Here is an 18,644-nt window from a genome sequence, read left to right as displayed (position 1 = left end):
TTTTTTATCATCATATTCCCACATTCGAATTCCTTCCCTTAGGACTCCACTCACTAGATTTTTCCAATGTCGCCCTCTACGTATTCATTGTTTTACTTTTTTATCATCATATTCCCACATTCGAATTCCTTCCCTTAGGACTCCACTCACAAGATTTTTCCAATGTCGACCTCTGCGTATTGATTGTTTTACTTTTTTATCATCATATTCCCACATTCGAATTCCTTCCCTTAGGACTCCACTCACAAGATTTTTCCAATGTCGACCTCTGCGTATTCATTATTCTCCTTTTTTATCATCATATTCCCACATTCGAATTCCTTCCCTTAGGACTCCACTCATTAGATTATTCCAATGTCGCCCTCTACGTATTCATTGTATTTACTTTTTTATCATCATATTCCCACATTCGAATTCCTTCCCTTAGGACTCCACTCACTAGATTCTTCCAATGTCGACCTCTGCGTATTGATTGTTTTACTTTTTTATCATCATATTCCCACATTCGAATTCCTTCCCTTAGGACTCCACTCACTAGATTATTCCAATGTCGCCCTCTACGTATTCATTGTATTACTTTTTTATCATCATATTCCCACATTCGAATTCCTTCCCTTAGGACTTCACTCACTAGATTTTTCCAATGTCGCACTCTACGTATTCATTGTTTTACTCTTTTATCATCATATTCCCACATTCGAATTCCTTCCCTTAGGACTCCACTCACTAGATTCTTCCAATGTCGACCTCTGCGTATTCATTGTATTACTTTTTTATCATCATATTCCCACATTCGAATTCCTTCCCTTAGGACTTCACTCACTAGATTTTTCCAATGTCGCACTCTACGTATTCATTGTTTTACTCTTTTCTCATCATATTCCCACATTCGAATTCCTTCCCTTAGGACTCCACTCACTAGATTTTTCTAATGTCGCCCTCTGCGTATTGATTGTTTTACTTTTTTAACATCATATTCCCACATTCGAATTCCTTCCCTTAGGACTCCACTCATTAGATTTTTCCAATGTCGCCCTCTGCGTATTGATTGTTTACTTTTTTAACATCATATTCCCACATTCGAATTTCTTCCCTTAGGACTCCACTCACTAGATTTTTCCAATGTCGCCCTCTGCGTATTCATTGTTTTACTTTTTTATCATCATATTCCCACATTCGAATTACTTCCCTTTGCACTCCACTCACTAGATTTTTCCAATGTCGCCCTCTACGTATTCATTGTTTTACTTTTTTATCATCATATTCCCACATTCGAATTCCTTTCCTTTGCACTCCACTCACTAGATTTTTCTAATGTCGCACTCTACGTATTCATTGTTTTACTTTTTTATCATCATATTCCCACATTCGAATTCCTTCCCTTAGGACTCCACTCACTAGATTTTTCCAATGTCGCCCTCTACGTATTCATTGTTTTACTTTTTTATCATCATATTCCCACATTCGAATTCCTTTCCTTTGCACTCCACTCACTAGATTTTTCCAATGTCGCCCTCTGCGTATTGATTGTTTTACTTTTTTATCATCATATTCCCACATTCGAATTCCTTCCCTTAGGACTCCACTCACTAGATTTTTCCAATGTCGACCTCTGCGTATTCATAGTTTTACTTTTTTATCATCATATTCCCACATTCGAATTCCTTCCCTTAGGACTCCACTCACTAGATTTCTCCAATGTTGCCCTCTACGTATTCATTATTCTACTTTTTATCATCATATTCCCACATTCGAATTCCTTCCCTTAGGACTCCACTCACTAGATTTCTCCAATGTTGCCCTCTACGTATTCATTATTCTACTTTTTTATCATCATATTCCCACATTCGAATTACTTCCCTTTGCACTCCACTCACTAGATTTTTCCAATGTCGCCCTCTACGTATTCATTGTTTTACTTTTTTATCATCATATTCCCACATTCGAATTCCTTTCCTTTGCACTCCACTCACTAGATTTTTCTAATGTCGCACTCTACGTATTCATTGTTTTACTTTTTTATCATCATATTCCCACATTCGAATTCCTTCCCTTAGGACTCCAATCACTAGATTTTTCCAATGTCGCACTCTGCGTATTCATTGTTTTACTTTTTTATCATCATATTCCCATATTCGAATTCCTTCCCTTAGGACTCCACTCACTAGATTTTTCCAATGTCGCCCTCTACGTATTCATTGTTTTACTTTTTTATCATCATATTCCCACATTCGAATTCCTTCCCTTAGGACTCCACTCACTAGATTTTTCCAATGTCGCCCTCTACGTATTCATTGCTTTACTTATTTATCATCATATTCCCACATTCGAATTCCTTCCCTTAGGACTCCACTCACTAGATTTTTCCAATGTCGCCCTCTACGTATTCATTGTTTTACTTTTTTATCATCATATTCCCACATTCTAATTCCTTCCCTTAGGACTCCACTCACTAGATTTTTCCAATGTCGCACTCTGCGTATTCATTGTATTACTTTTTTAACATCATATTCCCACATTCGAATTCCTTCCCTTAGGACTCCACTCACTAGATTTCTCCAATGTCGCACTCTGCGTATTCATTGTATTACTTTTTTATCATCATATTCCCACATTCGAATTCCTTCCCTTAGGACTCCACTCACTAGATTTTTCCAATGTCGCACTCTACGTATTCATTGTTTTACTTTTTTAACATCATATTCCCACATTCGAATTCCTTCCCTTAGGACTCCACTCACTAGATTTCTCCAATGTCGCACTCTGCGTATTCATTGTATTACTTTTTTATCATCATAATCCCACATTCGAATTCCTTCCCTTAGGACTCCACTCACTAGATTTTTCCAATGTCGCCCTCTACGTATTCATTGTATTACTTTTTTATCATCATATTCCCACATTCGAATTCCTTCCCTTAGCACTCCACTCACTAGATTTTTCCAATGTCGCCCTCTACGTATTCATTGTATTACTTTTTTATCATCATATTCGCGCATTCGAATTCCTTCCCTTAGGACTCCACTCACTAGATTTATCCAATGTCGCCCTCTACGTATTCATTGTTTTACTTATTTATCATCATATTCCCACATTCGAATTCCTTCCCTTAGGACTCCACTCACTAGATTTCTCCAATGTCGCACTCTGCGTATTCATTGTTTTACTTTTTTATCATCATATTCCCACATTCGAATTCCTTCCCTTAGGACTCCACTCACTATTTTTTTCTAATTTCGCCTTGTTCGTTTCCACTGTTCTACTTTTTTACTCCATATTTCAACATGAAAAAATTTTTACGTGGGACTGCGCTTGCTAGTATGTTTCAAGGTCACATTGTACTTCTTTTAATACGAGTTTTTTTAGTCTTTTCTTTGTTTCCTGTAGGTTGGATGGATACCTTTTGGATGGATACAAAAGTTTTGAATTAGGCTACCTCTGGAATTGACCTTCCGTTTAATATACTATCAATAATGCTGCGGAGCATGTAAGATGCAGCCTGAGAACAGCTGTGAGAAATATAAATTGTTTCCTTGTTAGTTTTCCAGTTGGAAATAAACCAAAATAATTTATGCTAAAAGTTGTTTGTTGCACTTTACGTTGTTTCCTTTTAGGGACACTATAAGGCAGAAATTGCGACACCTAGCAAGGTATTACAGTTTAAAATTCTTCAAGAAAGCTCATATTTTTTGCACAATTGCAAAATAACAAATTTCCTGAGTAAGAGAAATGTTTTTTCACAAAGTGGTCTTATCAAACAAGATGGATGAAAGTATTCCAATGTTAAACATCAAGTGCTAATTTTATCATCGTTGAAAATTTTTAGCTTCTTACCATATTTCTTTCCAAATGGTTCTTTGATGACTAGAAAATCGTTTATTGAAAGATTTCTACAGGCCTGAAACGAAATTCCACAAGAATACATTGCTCAATAACATTTGACCATTCCAGAAGGCTGAAAGCGGTTTGAAAATTTCACTGCTACCAGTCAGAAAAAAAAAAAACTGTAAAAAGGCTTTCGTTATTGTACGGTAGAGCAATTCTCCCATTTTCGGGCTTTGTCACCTGGGGTTAAAATCACTAAAAGCTATAGAAATAGTCTCAATGCAGTCAACACCTTTTGTTACGGTTTACAAACAAGGCCAGCTTATATCAGAATAAATACATTGTTGTTGCCTGCAGCTACTTATCTCTCTAAAAAAACTGTCCAAATTTTTTCTGTCATCTGAATGCCCGGCTTCGCTACATCACCCTTTTGTTGCTATGGACCCGATACCCAAAATTCCATGACGTCACGACAAAATGGTTCACTCCAAGACTCCAGAGGGGATCTGGGGCTAGCGCGCGCAACCATATGCACTAGGGCCTAAGCGAAGTTTGGCTGCCAACGTTTGTCAAGAGAAATAGGAATCTTGCTTATTCGCGCCCAAGCTTGCTATCGAATTCACGTGAATTTTTTGCAAGTATTTGTAAAGATGAAGATAGAAGAAGTAAAGAGTACCACTAAGACACAAAGAATCGCCTCTCATAGCCACGTGAAGGGCCTAGGCTTGAATGACGAAGGTTCTGCACACCCGATTGGCTCTGGATTAGTTGGTCAAGAAAATGCACGAGAGGTTTGTCATAATTTACCTAAACGCTTTCCTTAAAGAAAATGTGCACTTGTATCTCAGGTATACGGTGAGGACCTCTTATTCGTTTTCATCTTTGAGCTTCAAGTAAGAGCAATAAAGCAAGCCAGATTTCCCATCCAAAATCAAACTCAAAAAAGATGCCATGCGTCATGCAATGTCATTTCATCAATTTACCTTGCAAAAATAAACCTGCTCTCGTTTTTTCACTTTTAGCTATTTTTGGCACTTGAAGAAATTTGTGATAAACAATTGATTTCTTGAATGTAATTGGCAATGGTTGCATTTAAAGAACTGAGTGTTAATGCATAAGAGAATCTTGATCAAATTTACATATACACAGAAACTTGATATGCATCCAAAAATAACTCACAGTAACTCTTGCAACTGCAATCCCAGAACATACTTGATATAAATTGAATTCCTGATTCATCCTAATATTTTGGAAATTTTACCTTGAAATGTGTGTTTTATCTCCCAGGCATGTGGTATTATCGTTGAACTTATAAGATCCAAAAAGATGGCTGGCCGAGCTATGTTGTTTGCAGGACCACCAGGGACTGGAAAGGTTTGTTTAGAACCCTGGAATCTTTTAGTTGAAATAATTCTATTATTTTGAAACTAGTATTGTAATGCATTTTCAATCATGTCAAAGGTATTAAAACTTTGACTCTAACAGGCCTAGAACAAAATTAATATAAGGAAAATTTGAGATAGGATTTGCAAATGGATGGATTAAAATGGCATCTTATTTTGAGAAAGTTTAGTTTTGTGTCCAAAATCGCTGCTAATTTCCTGAAGTTTTCACAAGTAAGTTTAAAGTTGTTCCCAATCACAGTAAAATTTTGCTGTTTTGCCAGACACACTTTTTTGTAAGAATATATACATAATTTTTTGCTGAGACTTAATATTCTTAACCTTTGTTATTTTGAGCCTAAGATTTTTCTTATTTATTTTTAAAGACTCACTGCTAACCACGAGTCATTGCGCTGCGCAAGCATCCCATAATGCATTTTCAGACAGTCTGAAATTAATTTTGGTTAATCCTTAGAAGTTTATTGCCATTGTTTGGACAGTCACCATGCTTGCAAAGGCCCATTGTTAGCAATGAGTCTTCAAGTTACACAAGGTACAACTGTATTGCTTTATAGTTCTAGGGACTCCAAGCCTAGATACATCTGTTTCAAGACATAGTGTGAAACTCACATTTGTTTTGCTTTCAAAATAACTCAGCAAAGGAATTTGAAGAAGCTTGAGCCTTGCATTATTATCAAATTATTTTTGAATTTTTAGCAATTTTGAGCCTTAATATTAGTATTTGTAGTCAATGGGAGTGTAAAATTCTTTGAGTTTATAATGGATACACAATGCTCGTTTCCTATTTCATCATTAAATTTACCTGTGTTCATTTCTTGTTTATCCTTAGACTGCTCTTGCACTTGCTATTGCTCAAGAGCTTGGACCAAAGGTTCCATTTTGTCCTATGGTGGGAAGTGAAGTTTATTCTGCTGAGGTGAAAAAGACAGAAGTTTTAATGGAAAATTTTCGCAGAGCAATAGGTATTTATTTTCAAATACATATTCCATTTCCAGATTTTGTAGTTGTTGAATTTAAGCTTGCCTTTACGGAATAATTATGCAAGGGTTTCTAGTCATTCATTGACTTACTAATAATTTTCAGAATATTTTACATGATGAAGCTGAAATTTAAGAAAAGCTATTTGTTGAACAAATTGTTATTCATTATTTGAAGTCTTTAGATAGCTTGCTAAAAGGCTTGTTGTATCGCTGTCATTTACCCCTTGCATTATCTTTGTATCTACAGAAACATAATCAGTCACACATTGGTAACATCCTCTTCACTTTCTGTGTATACAGCCAGTTTTGTATTTAGTGACTTAAGGTAGTCAGCACACCTCAAGATACAGTGGTCACACAAACACCTCTATTGCTGGCTCTTTGTTTTCTTCAAGAAAAAAATTTATAATTAGCAAAAACTTACAGCAACTTACAACTCACAACAAACTTACAACTCTCAACTCAAGCAAAGTATACAAGGCAATCATGCATCAACAATAGCAAATATTCCATAAACCAGGGACCATTCCCCCTGCCTAAGATGCAATAATCTCTTATAGTGCATAATGTTTGATTTGTTTTCATTAAGAAGAGAACACAAAATTGGCCCAAGTACTGTTCACATAATTTTTTATACAAGAAAGTACCACATAATATCATACCCAGGGTCCAGGGATGTTGCAGTATGGGGAATAACTCCAAATTTTCAATGTCAATAGAAGCCAATTTCTACATTTGCTGCTGTTTTTGCAACATTTTGCACTCCTCCCAAAGATACTCTCAAGGAATTTTTATTTTGAAGCGTGAAATAGAGCCCCTCAACATTCGTAGGAGCTCATTTTATGGAGCAGGCCTGAATTACTAATTTTTCAAAACAACATGCATTGGTAATAGAACAAGCAACCAACTTTTCTCATAAGGCTGATTTAGGTGCAAGTTACTATGGCATTGATTTCAAACCATACACATACACAAAAATATGTTAATCCTTATTGTTACTGAAAAGCAACAAATTATGTCTACTAAATACAACTTATACCCAGCCTATTAAGTGACAAATAAAATGTCATCATCATATCTTTTGGCATTAAGTACTGGAATGTTTTTATGTCTGCATGACTTAGCAAGCCTCTATTGTTTTCAGGTCTCAGAATAAAAGAAACAAAAGAGGTTTATGAAGGAGAGGTAAAATACTATTTTTCAGAATGATTTCTAACATGTTGCTCCCTTTGTAAGTTTTTGTTGGCCTAACCGAAGGTAAAATGCAGTGTGTTCACCCAAAGAAGGTCGAACCATTTCAAGAATTCAAGGCAAATGCTCCTACATTTAATTCTAGTTGATTGATTTAAAGTTAGCTTGTAAATGTTCGAAATTCTAAAGTTTCCTCATTGCAAAGGTAAACTGATAATTTTTCTATTTTTATTTTTAAAGTAACCTGTGTTTCCATTATTGTGTCAAGCAATTTGCATAAAAGATTTTTCAGGCCTGTTCTAATTGATCTTCAATTTTTGCCAATTGTTTGTAGACTTAGATATCAATAAATCCTTTTTTAGATAAACTAATCTCCTTCCAACCCCTGTTAGTTGTGGCAAAAGAAAAACAATTCTGGATATCTAACCTTGATGAATGAAAACATAAATATGTTTCTAAAACTCATTTCTCCTCAACCATTCAAATCAACACTTATAAATTCTGCTGGAAAATTTACTTTTAACTTTGTTTACATTTTGAATTCTCAATATTTTTGCAGGTAACAGAACTAACACCATGCGAAACAGAAAATCCAATGGGAGGTAACTTGAATATTTTTTGCTATTTTGATCTATTCAAGTTTGCAGTTTATGTTATGAACACTGAAGAACCATTAGATTTGCCCATGCCTGTAAATCTACATTAAGTTTACCAGATTCAGAAATTTACTATGTGACCCCATTACTATTATCAAAGTAAGAATAAGTTTTCCTTTATCTAGTTGAAGAAATCAAATTTCTCCTTATTATTTATCATCTGGTTTTTTTTGCCCCTTTTTCTGCCCTTTTTCATCTATTTCCCTCTGTCTGTATATCTTTCCCATCCTCTCCTTATCATCTTTTTCATCTATTTCCCTCTGTCTGTATATCAATTTAAAGAGATTTTTAATCGAGAAACAAGGTTCAGTTCATGAAGTGAGTTTTCGATATGAGTCAAGGAAATGAATTTTCAATTTGAACCGAAGAACTGCAACAGAGCTAGCAACACAAATGAAAAGTGGAAGGGGGTTCCAAAATTTAGAGCCAAAATATTGATTTGTTTCTCATGATTTTTCTTGCATGGTTATTGTTTGGATGTTTGGATTTCTGGCATGGATGTTCATTCTAGAAAGAACATCATTTGTAGTGGCACAAGCCTTGATTTTACATAAGCTAGAAGCTGCCTGAACCAAAAGCATGCATTCTTCCATTCCCTTGCTTGCTTCAATGCTGGCTGTGTCTCTGTAGTTGTCCACTTTTTCCAGTGATATCATTTTTATACTTGTTTTCATGGTTTTACTTACTTTGATAATAATGATAATTTATGCCTTTTCAAAGTGCCATGTATCTCAATGGCTCGATTGCACTTTACAAACTTTTAAGGTTAAATGTCTTGGCGATTCTATGCAAATATCCGGTCGATAGGGCTATTGGTTTTTTATTGACAGGAAACTGTTTCTGGTAGATAGGAAACTTGTTTGTAAAATAAACCATTGGTATTTCAGAACTTCAATATAGCAAAAAATACTTTAGTATGCGTTGGTTCCATATTTCAATGATATTCTGTAGAAGTAACAGCAACCAAATAAGGTTTGATAACACCATGAGTCAGCATTTTTTCAAGAATCTAAAATGAGAAAGAGTACTGTAAAGATCATTTTAGAGTCATTGGCCAAGCAAAGTCGACTTTTCATTTTAGTTTTTTGGAAAATGTCTACGTTAAGAATCCCTGTTTTGTGTAAACAGAAAGAATTTTGTCTTATAATTGAAATCTGTGAGGTGTTGGCAGTTGCTGATTGGTAAAGGTCAAGGCACCAATCAAACACGTCATTCTTCATCTCGCACTACTTTCGATCCTTACCTTGATAAATTTCTACTTACCTTAAGTCATTATCGTGAATTTTTTACTCTGAGGACGAAATTCCTGATAGAGAAATACTCAATGCTGTTTATCCGTCCTGTTCTGCCTTTTGCTGTTATCAAGGCAATTTTGTACGATATCAGTGTTTTTAAACAAGATTTTTCTTGCTTTCAGGTTATGGTAAGACAGTCAGCCATGTTGTGATTGGACTGAAAACTGCCAAGGGAACGAAACAGCTGAAACTCGATCCTTCGATTTACGAAAGTCTGCAAAAAGAGAAAATTGAAGTTGGCGATGTTATTTACATTGAAGCAAACAGCGGCGCTGTAAAGGTAAGTACGATGTCGTTTGTGTGTGCTAGTCAAAGATTTCCTGCAACGCTACAGGCTCTTACTTTCTGTTGCATATTTTTCTCTCCCAGCTGCTTAAAAAAGTTAGGAAGTGAAAGAGACAGGATGAATGAATTTCTTTTTATTTTTAGGATTTATTGATACGTTGCTTCCTAAGTTAGCTTTAGGACACAGAGAAGCTAAGCCCATCGAGCAGCACCCTTGTGCTACCTCTTTATTTGACCACACCTCTAGATTCCTACGTCTGGAATTACAGAGAGCTGGCTACTTTCCTCACGCTGGGTGGTAATTTGGTTCCGTCAAGAACTTAAACCCAAGCCCCTTAAATCTGCAGTCAGCGACCCTAACCACTGAGTTATTATTACTTAGTCTCTGGGAATGTTCGTTAAAGTCATTTGTGCAAAATTGTAATTTTGAACCATCCAATTATGCAATAATAGAATGAAAAATAACTTCAAAAATAAGGCTGACACTGAATTTGTGCATATGGAAAGAGGACTTTTTAGGTAGAACGTATTGTTAAAGACTGCATCACTCTGGGATAAAACTGCAACATCTTTTTGATCAATTTTGTCTTTCTGCTTTTGAAATATCAAAGGGTGAAAGGCTCAAAATTACACACAAAAAGTGAAACAACACTAGTAAGAATTACTCGCAATTTAAACCTTTGAAAGCTTCAGGCAGAACTGTAGTCTGTGACTCTAGCCACTGAGCCATCATCATATTTAAAGCTGTGATAAGTTGACGGGGAATGTGTGATTATAGCCGAATTTTGTATGGTCATTTGTGAGAATCCAATACAATCCCGGTCTTGGGCCGTTTTCATGAAGGACTTAACATAAATCTGAAATGAATTCAGATGTTTTTTTTATCATGAGCCTTGGAAAGTTCATAGTTTGCAAACTCTCAATTTTGCTGCTTTTATTTAAAGACATTTTTACTAATAAAAATGCCAATATTGATGCATTCTTGATAATCTTATGTTAAAGGGGTTGTAAAAAACCAAATCACTTCTGCCAGATGTAGATTGACCATTAATTTTAAGACGTTAGATTATTTCAGTTTTTCTAAACACTGTATTTTGGTATTTTACGAAATGGCCTCTGTTGGTTAATTTGTGTTGTTGCGATTATTTTTAGCGTCAAGGACGTTCGGATGCATTTGCAACAGAATTTGATCTTGAGGTAATTATTACATCAATGTGTTTGATCCCTCATAAGATTTATTCCACTCTAAGCTGAATTTATCTAATTAAGAATTCGCCTCGACAGATTTACTATAAAGTTAGATTTATTAGAAGCATTCCATTGCTGGAAATTAATCTTTCGTGGTCATTGAACTTTTTCACCAAATGTTTGTAAAATTGAGTATTTTAGTTTTCTTTATTTGTTGGATTTTGCTCCACAAGAATTGATAACAGTAGTGTTTACTAGTTAATAAAGATTTTTTAAACGAATTATTAGCTCAATTTTGTGACACAAAAAACAGCGAAGCAGTTTTCTATATTGTCTAAGAAACATTTCGAAGCATTAAATAAAATTATACTGTTGTATTCATTAGAAAATTTAAAGATAGAACGCAAAAGTGAAAACATAGCATGCCAAAGTACTTTTCGTCTCACGCTCCTCAGTGTATAAACGTCGCATCAAAAGTACTTTAGTATTTCATGCTTTTTGCGCCATTCTTTCTGATAAGTTGTTTGGGAAAACTTTTTTTTAAGGCTGAAGAATACGTCCCACTGCCAAAAGGCGATGTACACAAAAAAAAAGAAATTGTGCAAGATGTAACGTTGCACGATTTAGATGTTGCGAATGCTAGACCGCAGGTATGGAAAAAGTTTTTTTTTATTCAATTTGATTCAACAAGACTGGCCTATTCCTTTAGCTCCTTCAACATTATTACGAAAACCTACTTTAAAATTTTTGTTGATGCAAATCAAATCCTGGTTATAGAAATCAGCATTGCACCGTTTTTCGATTTTATTTCACTTTACAAATTGCTAAGCTTGTAAAAATACCAATATTGATGCCTTTTATCCGGGCATTTTGCTGTATCTGCATTCCTGTTTAAAATCATTGTGGCTTAAACCATAATGCGGCCGCTGTTTTGTGCTCATTTTAAAGCCACATATTCGAATAAAGTAACCGTTTTGGCCACATAGCATGGCGAAACACAATTTCTGGTTCGACCTCATAGTCTAGTCGGCCTCATAACCGCCGTTGAAAATTTATTTTTGTTGTGATAAGAGCTAATTCTAGGGTTTCTCTTTGCTGTTAAGCAAGGACTTTGGTTTTTTTATTTCAAAAGAGGCATAAAACTTTAAGTAACCTGTTGAAATTATTTTAATTTTTATTTTGAATAACAAAGAGCTCTAATCAGGTAGATTTGTGTCGAAAATCTCCCCCTATGCGAATGTTACATAGAAGCGCCAAAAACATCTGTTTTAATTGCAATACTTATGCAAATCTTTCTTTATTGCTGTCTCTCTTTTCTCACACATTATCCGACCCGTTGCCATGTTTAACTAGATGTGTAACCTCCTGTATTATGGCCCTACCCTTAAATTGTTAATATAATTAGCCTATCAGTGAGTGAAGCATGGTGAATCTCTTTTTCAATATTTCCAGTTATTTCGTGGGGTATTATCCCTCCAAGATCTTGTAACTTTGCCTAGGCCTATTTCCCTGTAATAACATATCCATTCTTTGCATCCTTGTTCAAGGGTGGTCAAGATATTCTCTCCATGATGGGTCAACTTATGAAACCAAAGAAGACTGAAATCACAGGTAAATTATCAATAACTAGGAATTTATGTAAAATTGTACGAGGAAAAAATAGCGAATTTATTAACGGCATTTCGGGCCGCTTTTTTCCTAGTACAATTCACTTTAATTCCTAGTTTTATTCTTCTATATTTTCCATCATGAAATCTAGCATAAGTTATTATGCACGGTGATTAATCACTTCTCTATTTGTTTAATTCATTATGCCTATATGTTTGATGACGAAAAACTGCTTGCTTCTGTTTAAAAGTGTTGCTCTTTTGGTATAGTTTATGTATTACACACCCAGATTGCTATCTTTCAGCCTTCTCAGACAGTCGAATATTTTTAGTCACCACTTGACCCTCGATGACCACAGTTTTAATAATGTTGTTTGCTACCCTCCACACCAGTTTTAAAGGTACAAAATCATTTCTGTCATAGATAAACTTCGAAAGGAGATCAATAAAGTAAGTCAATTATGTTTATAATTCATCATTAGGAAGTTTTTTTATTTATTCGAATGTCAGCTTTCATCAAATAATTTCATTTTTCGAGGCTTCAAAGATGCCACCGTATTTTAATTGATTATATTTACTAATTGTAGTTTATTCTGTATAGAATTACAAACTCGGTCATGAAGCTAATGTATGTCCCGTCTTTCGTTGTATTTTGCGGACAGCAATGTCTTACCAAGCTCTTTTTTCATACAGGTTGTGAATAAGTACATAGACCAAGGTGTTGCAGAGCTTGTACCAGGAGTTCTGTTCGTCGATGAGGTAATATGTGCCTTTTGACCTAATTTCCTTCCAGACAGAATGCACCTATGTATAATTTAATGTCCTTGAACACAATACCATCCCTCACAAATAGGCCAATCTTTCTCAAAAGTTCTCCAATAGAATTCATTTATTGACATTTTCTCAAAAATTGTCCTGTGTTGTGGCAGACGAGCTTTGATGGACAAAATACTGTTTTCTCCTTTGCTTAACTCTGGTGGGTAAACTGCCAACAGTTTTCTCAAGCGCTAAAATATCTTAGACAATACTTTTTTGTTTGATGCCATGTTATATGCATTCTTTGAGGCAATTAGCAGTGCTTTATAGATGTACAGAATCACATGGCACATCGGTTTCCTTCGGTTTCCAATCCAGGCTCATTTCAATGGACTTTTTGAGTTGTAAAAAGATATAAAATAACATATATGGCTGACCGATTATTTTATATTTGTGCTATTATATGCTCTAGCTATTTCTCAGTCAGTTTTATCTGATTCACTTTAGGTGCACATGCTGGACATCGAGTGTTTCACCTACTTACACAAAGCGTTAGAGTCATCCTTGTCTCCTATTGTCATTTTCGCAACCAATCGAGGAACATGTGTCATAAGGTAAATTTACATGAGTTTATTGATAAACCATTTTACTAGCCAACTTTACGATGTTTCCTATGAGGCTCCATAAGCATCTTGAGTAAACTATCTTCAGCTTTTGTTTATGCTCTTAGACCTAAAATATGTCGTAAATTATTCAGTAAAGCCTCAAGTCAACGTACTAATATTGCTGGATAGTTCCGTGGAATAGAAACTTTTTGCAATGGATACTTCCCTACTACCGACAACTCCTTAGAAACAACCCCCCCCCCTCTTTAATCCTTTCAACGGATACCTCTCTACAACGGAGAACTCTCCACGGCGGGAAGTTTCCTACAATGGAAAGCTCCCTGTAACGGACACCTCCCTAAAACTTACATCCCACATTCGCCGTTACGATAAAGGTTTTAATGTAATTCCTATTTAGCTACTTTTTATTTCATATTTTCCTCATACTGCAAGCAAATTTATGATGAAAACAATAACTGCATAATTTGATAACCTGAGCCATCGAGATGAAAGTGTTTTCCGTAAACGCTTTCGTGTCACATCTTTTTATTACGTCGAAATTGGCTGGAGGAGGATGGCTTGCCTGTTCAATACTTTTCTACTGTTTTTTAACAACCCTTTTGACACGTCTTGAAGCAAAGTTACGTATGAAAAGCCTTCATATTCTTGCTGTATGCTTGCTCAGTTTTAAGTATTTTTCTCCCTATTTAACAAAGGTTTAAATGTGACCCGGAATTTCTTTTAAGGGGCCTAAAAGCTTTTATTTCTTTACAGAGGCACGGATGTTAAATCTCCGCATGGCATTCCCTTGGATTTGCTAGACAGGCTGATGATTGTTAGAACAATGCCATATTCGAACCAAGAAATGATACAGGTAACCTTGCATTGTATAAATAATTTGCTTTTGCCAGCACAGTTTTTGCAAATCAGTACTGGTTATCTGGTCACTAAGTTACCAGTAATTTTGTTATCTGGTCACCAAGTAACCAGTAATTTTGTCACCAAACCACCCCCCCCCCCCCTCCGTGAGGCGGACACTTGGTCAAATGTTGGGGGGAAGCTTATTGTTTTGATAAGCAAAAGCTGCCACGCCCCCTTGCTTCCAGGTTTCCGCTACTGCCCCCTCCTGTAAAACAGTTTTTCTCGACTGATGGGGCAACCCTACCCAAAAAAATAAAATGAAATCAATTTTAATGGAATATTAAGCGTAAGATTTGCTTTTGAACAAAGCAGTTACATTTTCTGGCTCTAAACACCTTCTCGTGAATTTATAATTTTTTGAAACAAGGCAGGGCTGTTCAGCTACAGAGGGATGTTCTTGAATAGGTTAAAGTCTCCTTGGTAATTCATAGCAAGTCAAATTTTGATTCAGTTTTTTCGCAAATTGTGAAGCAGATGTTTAGTTCAACTCCAGTCGAGTCCTGTTTGATTTCAGATTAAAAAATTGATAGATTAAGTATGTGTAGGCCCGTGGCTTGCAATGTTCTGAATTGCGGACAACGATGGCTAGATTTAATAGGAAGAATCTTTTTCATAACTTATTTTAGATTTTGAAAATCAGAGCACAAATAGAGGGAATACAAATTAACGAAGAATCTTTGCAGTTTCTCGGGGAGACTGGCTGCAAAACGACCTTGAGGTATGTGTTTTGGTGCTTATCTTTTAATTGCTAAGGTATCTGTTGTGCCATGTTTTGTTCGCTACAGATAGTTTTGTTCGTCACGGTAAATAGCGAGAACAGGGGAATGAACTTTTATTGTAGAATAGAGTGTTTTGGTTTTTTTTAATGATTTTTTTGTGAAATTTTAAGTTTCTAATGTTTAGTTGTGTTAATGATTTTGTTTGCCTGTTGGGACTTTTCAGACAATATTTTGTTTTAGCTTATAGAATGTAAACAAACAAAGAATTTTCAATGAAATTTGTACTGCGAGACACCCCAATCTACCAGTAAACGAACTTGATAGTCTTTACCACAACATCAGCAGTAAGATTCTTTAAGAGCTTTTTTCCCTGTAGGAATATTATATATTAATGTCAAATCTTTGTAACTGAATAAAGTTTTTGAAAAGGGGATTCAGAATTGGATAATAATTTCTACTGCGAAGAAATTTATTGTGAAACGCAAGGAAATAGAAAAAGGGAGCAAAGATCTATGATAAAGATTCTTGAGAATATTAAAGTAGCCTACCATATTTGATTTTGCGCTTTTTTTCTGCCTTGCAAAGTTCATATTTTTACTCGCATGAATATTATGAGTTGACCCGAAATCTCCTCTAAACACCTTTGCTTTCTGTTAGGTATGCTGTCCAACTGTTGACTCCAGCCAGTTTGCTTGCTAAAATTAATGGTGAGTTCATTTAATATAGCTCGCATCGTTTTTATTTCATTAAGGCACTGGCAATCAGGAGCCTGTCTCATGAGGGGTTCAAGGGGGTTTTCAAACCACCACCGTTTCCCAGTTTTTGATCAGTGTGGTAAAATCTTCCGCTAGTTAAAAAATCGTCAGTTGGTCAGTAAAAATCTGCTGTTTAGAAAAATCGTTTTTTGGTCAGTAAAGTTTATTTGGTTGGCCAAAACGATAGTAGTCAGTTAAATAACCTGACTAAAGGTAAAATGTGAAGAACTGTGCGGATGGATGTGGTTAGGGTCGTGGGTTACAGATCCAAAGTTCTTGGCTGGATGGTCCTGCCATGACCAAGCTTTGGCATGAGGAATGACCCGGACCCTGTTGGATTAACATAGCTTCTTGGTGTTCTTAAAACTGCTTTAAAAGCCTGCCAGAAACAAATGTAAAATTTGCTATTGATAAAACATTCCTTATCGATGTCTTCATAGTTTAATTTTGCATTTTACGAACCTCTATCACCCCAGTCTGAGTGTCACTGTAAACTAATGTTTAATAATAACTTGAAATAGGCCTAGACTTATTCTTGGCTAAAGATGGGGCCCTGGTGTACACAACTGGTAGTTTCGCAGTTTGCCAGACGTTAAGTTTGTTTATTCGATAATGCTGCACTGAACCCTTGTTTTAACCCATTACTTTATTCACTCATAGTTAATAGACACATGTTGTCCTACATTCGAAAGAGCCCTTAAAACTTGTTGTGAATGCCAGTTGCAGACCAACGATAGCTCCCATCTGAACCCAAGCACGGCCTTAACACCAACATGACATCAAACTTCATCGATCTCATCAGCACGAAACTTTACCTTATCAACTTAAACTATCAGATATGTGTTATGAATTGATTTTTGATCGCAAAATGATGGATGCAGAAAAACTGATTAGTGTATATAAATTTTCAGTCTGCCGACCTCTCGTTGCTCCTATTGATGTAGAAATCGTTTGACACTGTAAATGTTAATCCTAGTTTCCATATTGTTCACACAGTATCCGACGAAGATTCCAATCTTTATTTTTCCGCAGCCCAACTTATTGTCTTGGTATAACGTCTCCGTAAACGAAAACCCCAATATCTATTTTTCACTTAGATTTTGTTGACTGGTTTTCGATGGTTTTATAAAATAATTATTTTTAGTTTGAAAGAAATGAAGTTTCTTTGTTTCAAGTTTTTAAACTCAAGGAATTACGTACCAGACAGCTATTTTTTAAAAAAATGAATCTTTTCCACAAGCAACTTTTTAGTTTTAATATGATAAACAATATTTTCAAAAGCAATCTGAAATGCGTTCTGAACCTTTTTGGAAACCATTTTTTTTTAAAATCAGAGCATCAAAATTAGCAAATATTTTTATTCAGAACTGATGTACTGTCAAATGCTAAAAATTCTTATTTTAACTTTCGTCCTAAAGTATCATCTAACGACGATGTTTTCTCAAACTAAACCATGGGTTTGCTCTTATTTCCAGGGCAGGACGTGATATCCAAAGCAGAGGTTGAGGAAATTAGCGAATTATTTTACGACGCAAAGTCTTCAGCCAAAATGCTAGCAGAACAGGGTGACAAGTATATGAAATGAATCTCTGGTTTCCTTTTGGACGCAGCTGTGACGAGTTTGCGAAAACGACCAACAAAAGTTGATGGGACAGTTCTTGAAGTCTCTTGATCTGGTATTTATTGGTTATTAGCAGTGACACTTGGTTATTAGTAGTGTTTAGAATGCCTTGTAAGAATGATGCCATTTCCAGTAAGAGCTTTCTATATCCCTCGTTGCAAGAACGATGCTGTTGTTAACAAAATGGTGCCAAAAACAAGCAGGTTTTGGAGAGTTTAGCTGTAAAGCGCGTAAAATGTTTTTATATCCTTTCCTTGATACTTCGATTGTGATGTTTACTAGGTTGTCTCTCATCAGTGCCTCCTCTACTGATCTCGGTCTTCTCCGATATTTGCCGTAGTATCATCGCATGGTTTTCATGCTTTGAACAATTTCATTTCTTATTGTCCAAGACTACTTTATATGATATTTGTCAGTTTGCAACTACTAGAAATCCCAATGAGCTTGGCTGGTAAGAATTTTGTAGATAGATATTTTCACACCTCATGCGTTAATCCACTGCCTTTATGTTAAAGATAATCAACTCAAAGTATATCATTCAAACAGGCTGTTAATTGTATTCCAACGCTGTCTGCTTGAATTCATCGAAATTGAAACCCGGCATACGGGGCCTCAGCAGAGAAAAGATGTGAAATTTAATTTGCTTTTGTTCGTTGTGGTTTGTTCTCGGCGCGTTCCTTACTTTCTGCATCTTTTCAATGCCTGCCCCGGCTCCTCGAGTGATTTTGTTTCTAATGTCTTTTAAGGTATCGCTTATTTATATTCCAGATCAGTCAATGATAAAACCATGATACGATTTGACAAAAGACAGTTTTTTAAAATGGGTATATTTCTGTG

At 35.6% G+C, this 18,644-nt stretch overlaps 1 protein-coding gene across 1 annotated transcript; it reads left to right on the top strand.

Annotated features, from left to right (window-relative positions):
• Positions 1–4,341: 4,341 nt before the first annotated feature.
• Positions 4,342–18,080, top strand: LOC135686810 (ruvB-like 1). The gene is made up of 16 exons (XM_089108903.1): positions 4,342–4,616; positions 5,113–5,199; positions 6,058–6,190; positions 7,353–7,393; positions 7,959–8,001; positions 9,473–9,630; positions 10,788–10,832; positions 11,369–11,473; positions 12,371–12,434; positions 12,855–12,880; positions 13,124–13,189; positions 13,694–13,800; positions 14,566–14,665; positions 15,339–15,430; positions 16,089–16,138; positions 17,662–18,080. Exons 1-16 carry the CDS (start codon positions 4,476–4,478, stop codon positions 17,769–17,771), a joined length of 1,368 nt encoding a protein of 455 aa, XP_088965029.1. The 5' UTR covers positions 4,342–4,475; the 3' UTR covers positions 17,772–18,080.
• Positions 18,081–18,644: the final 564 nt, after the last annotated feature.

Source organism: Rhopilema esculentum, chromosome 6 (genome assembly GCF_057945365.1).
Source record: "Rhopilema esculentum isolate cy_ngs chromosome 6, ASM5794536v1, whole genome shotgun sequence".
NCBI classification, from domain to species: Eukaryota; Metazoa; Cnidaria; class Scyphozoa; order Rhizostomeae; family Rhizostomatidae; genus Rhopilema; species Rhopilema esculentum.
This window is presented reverse-complemented; position numbering and strand designations above follow the sequence as displayed.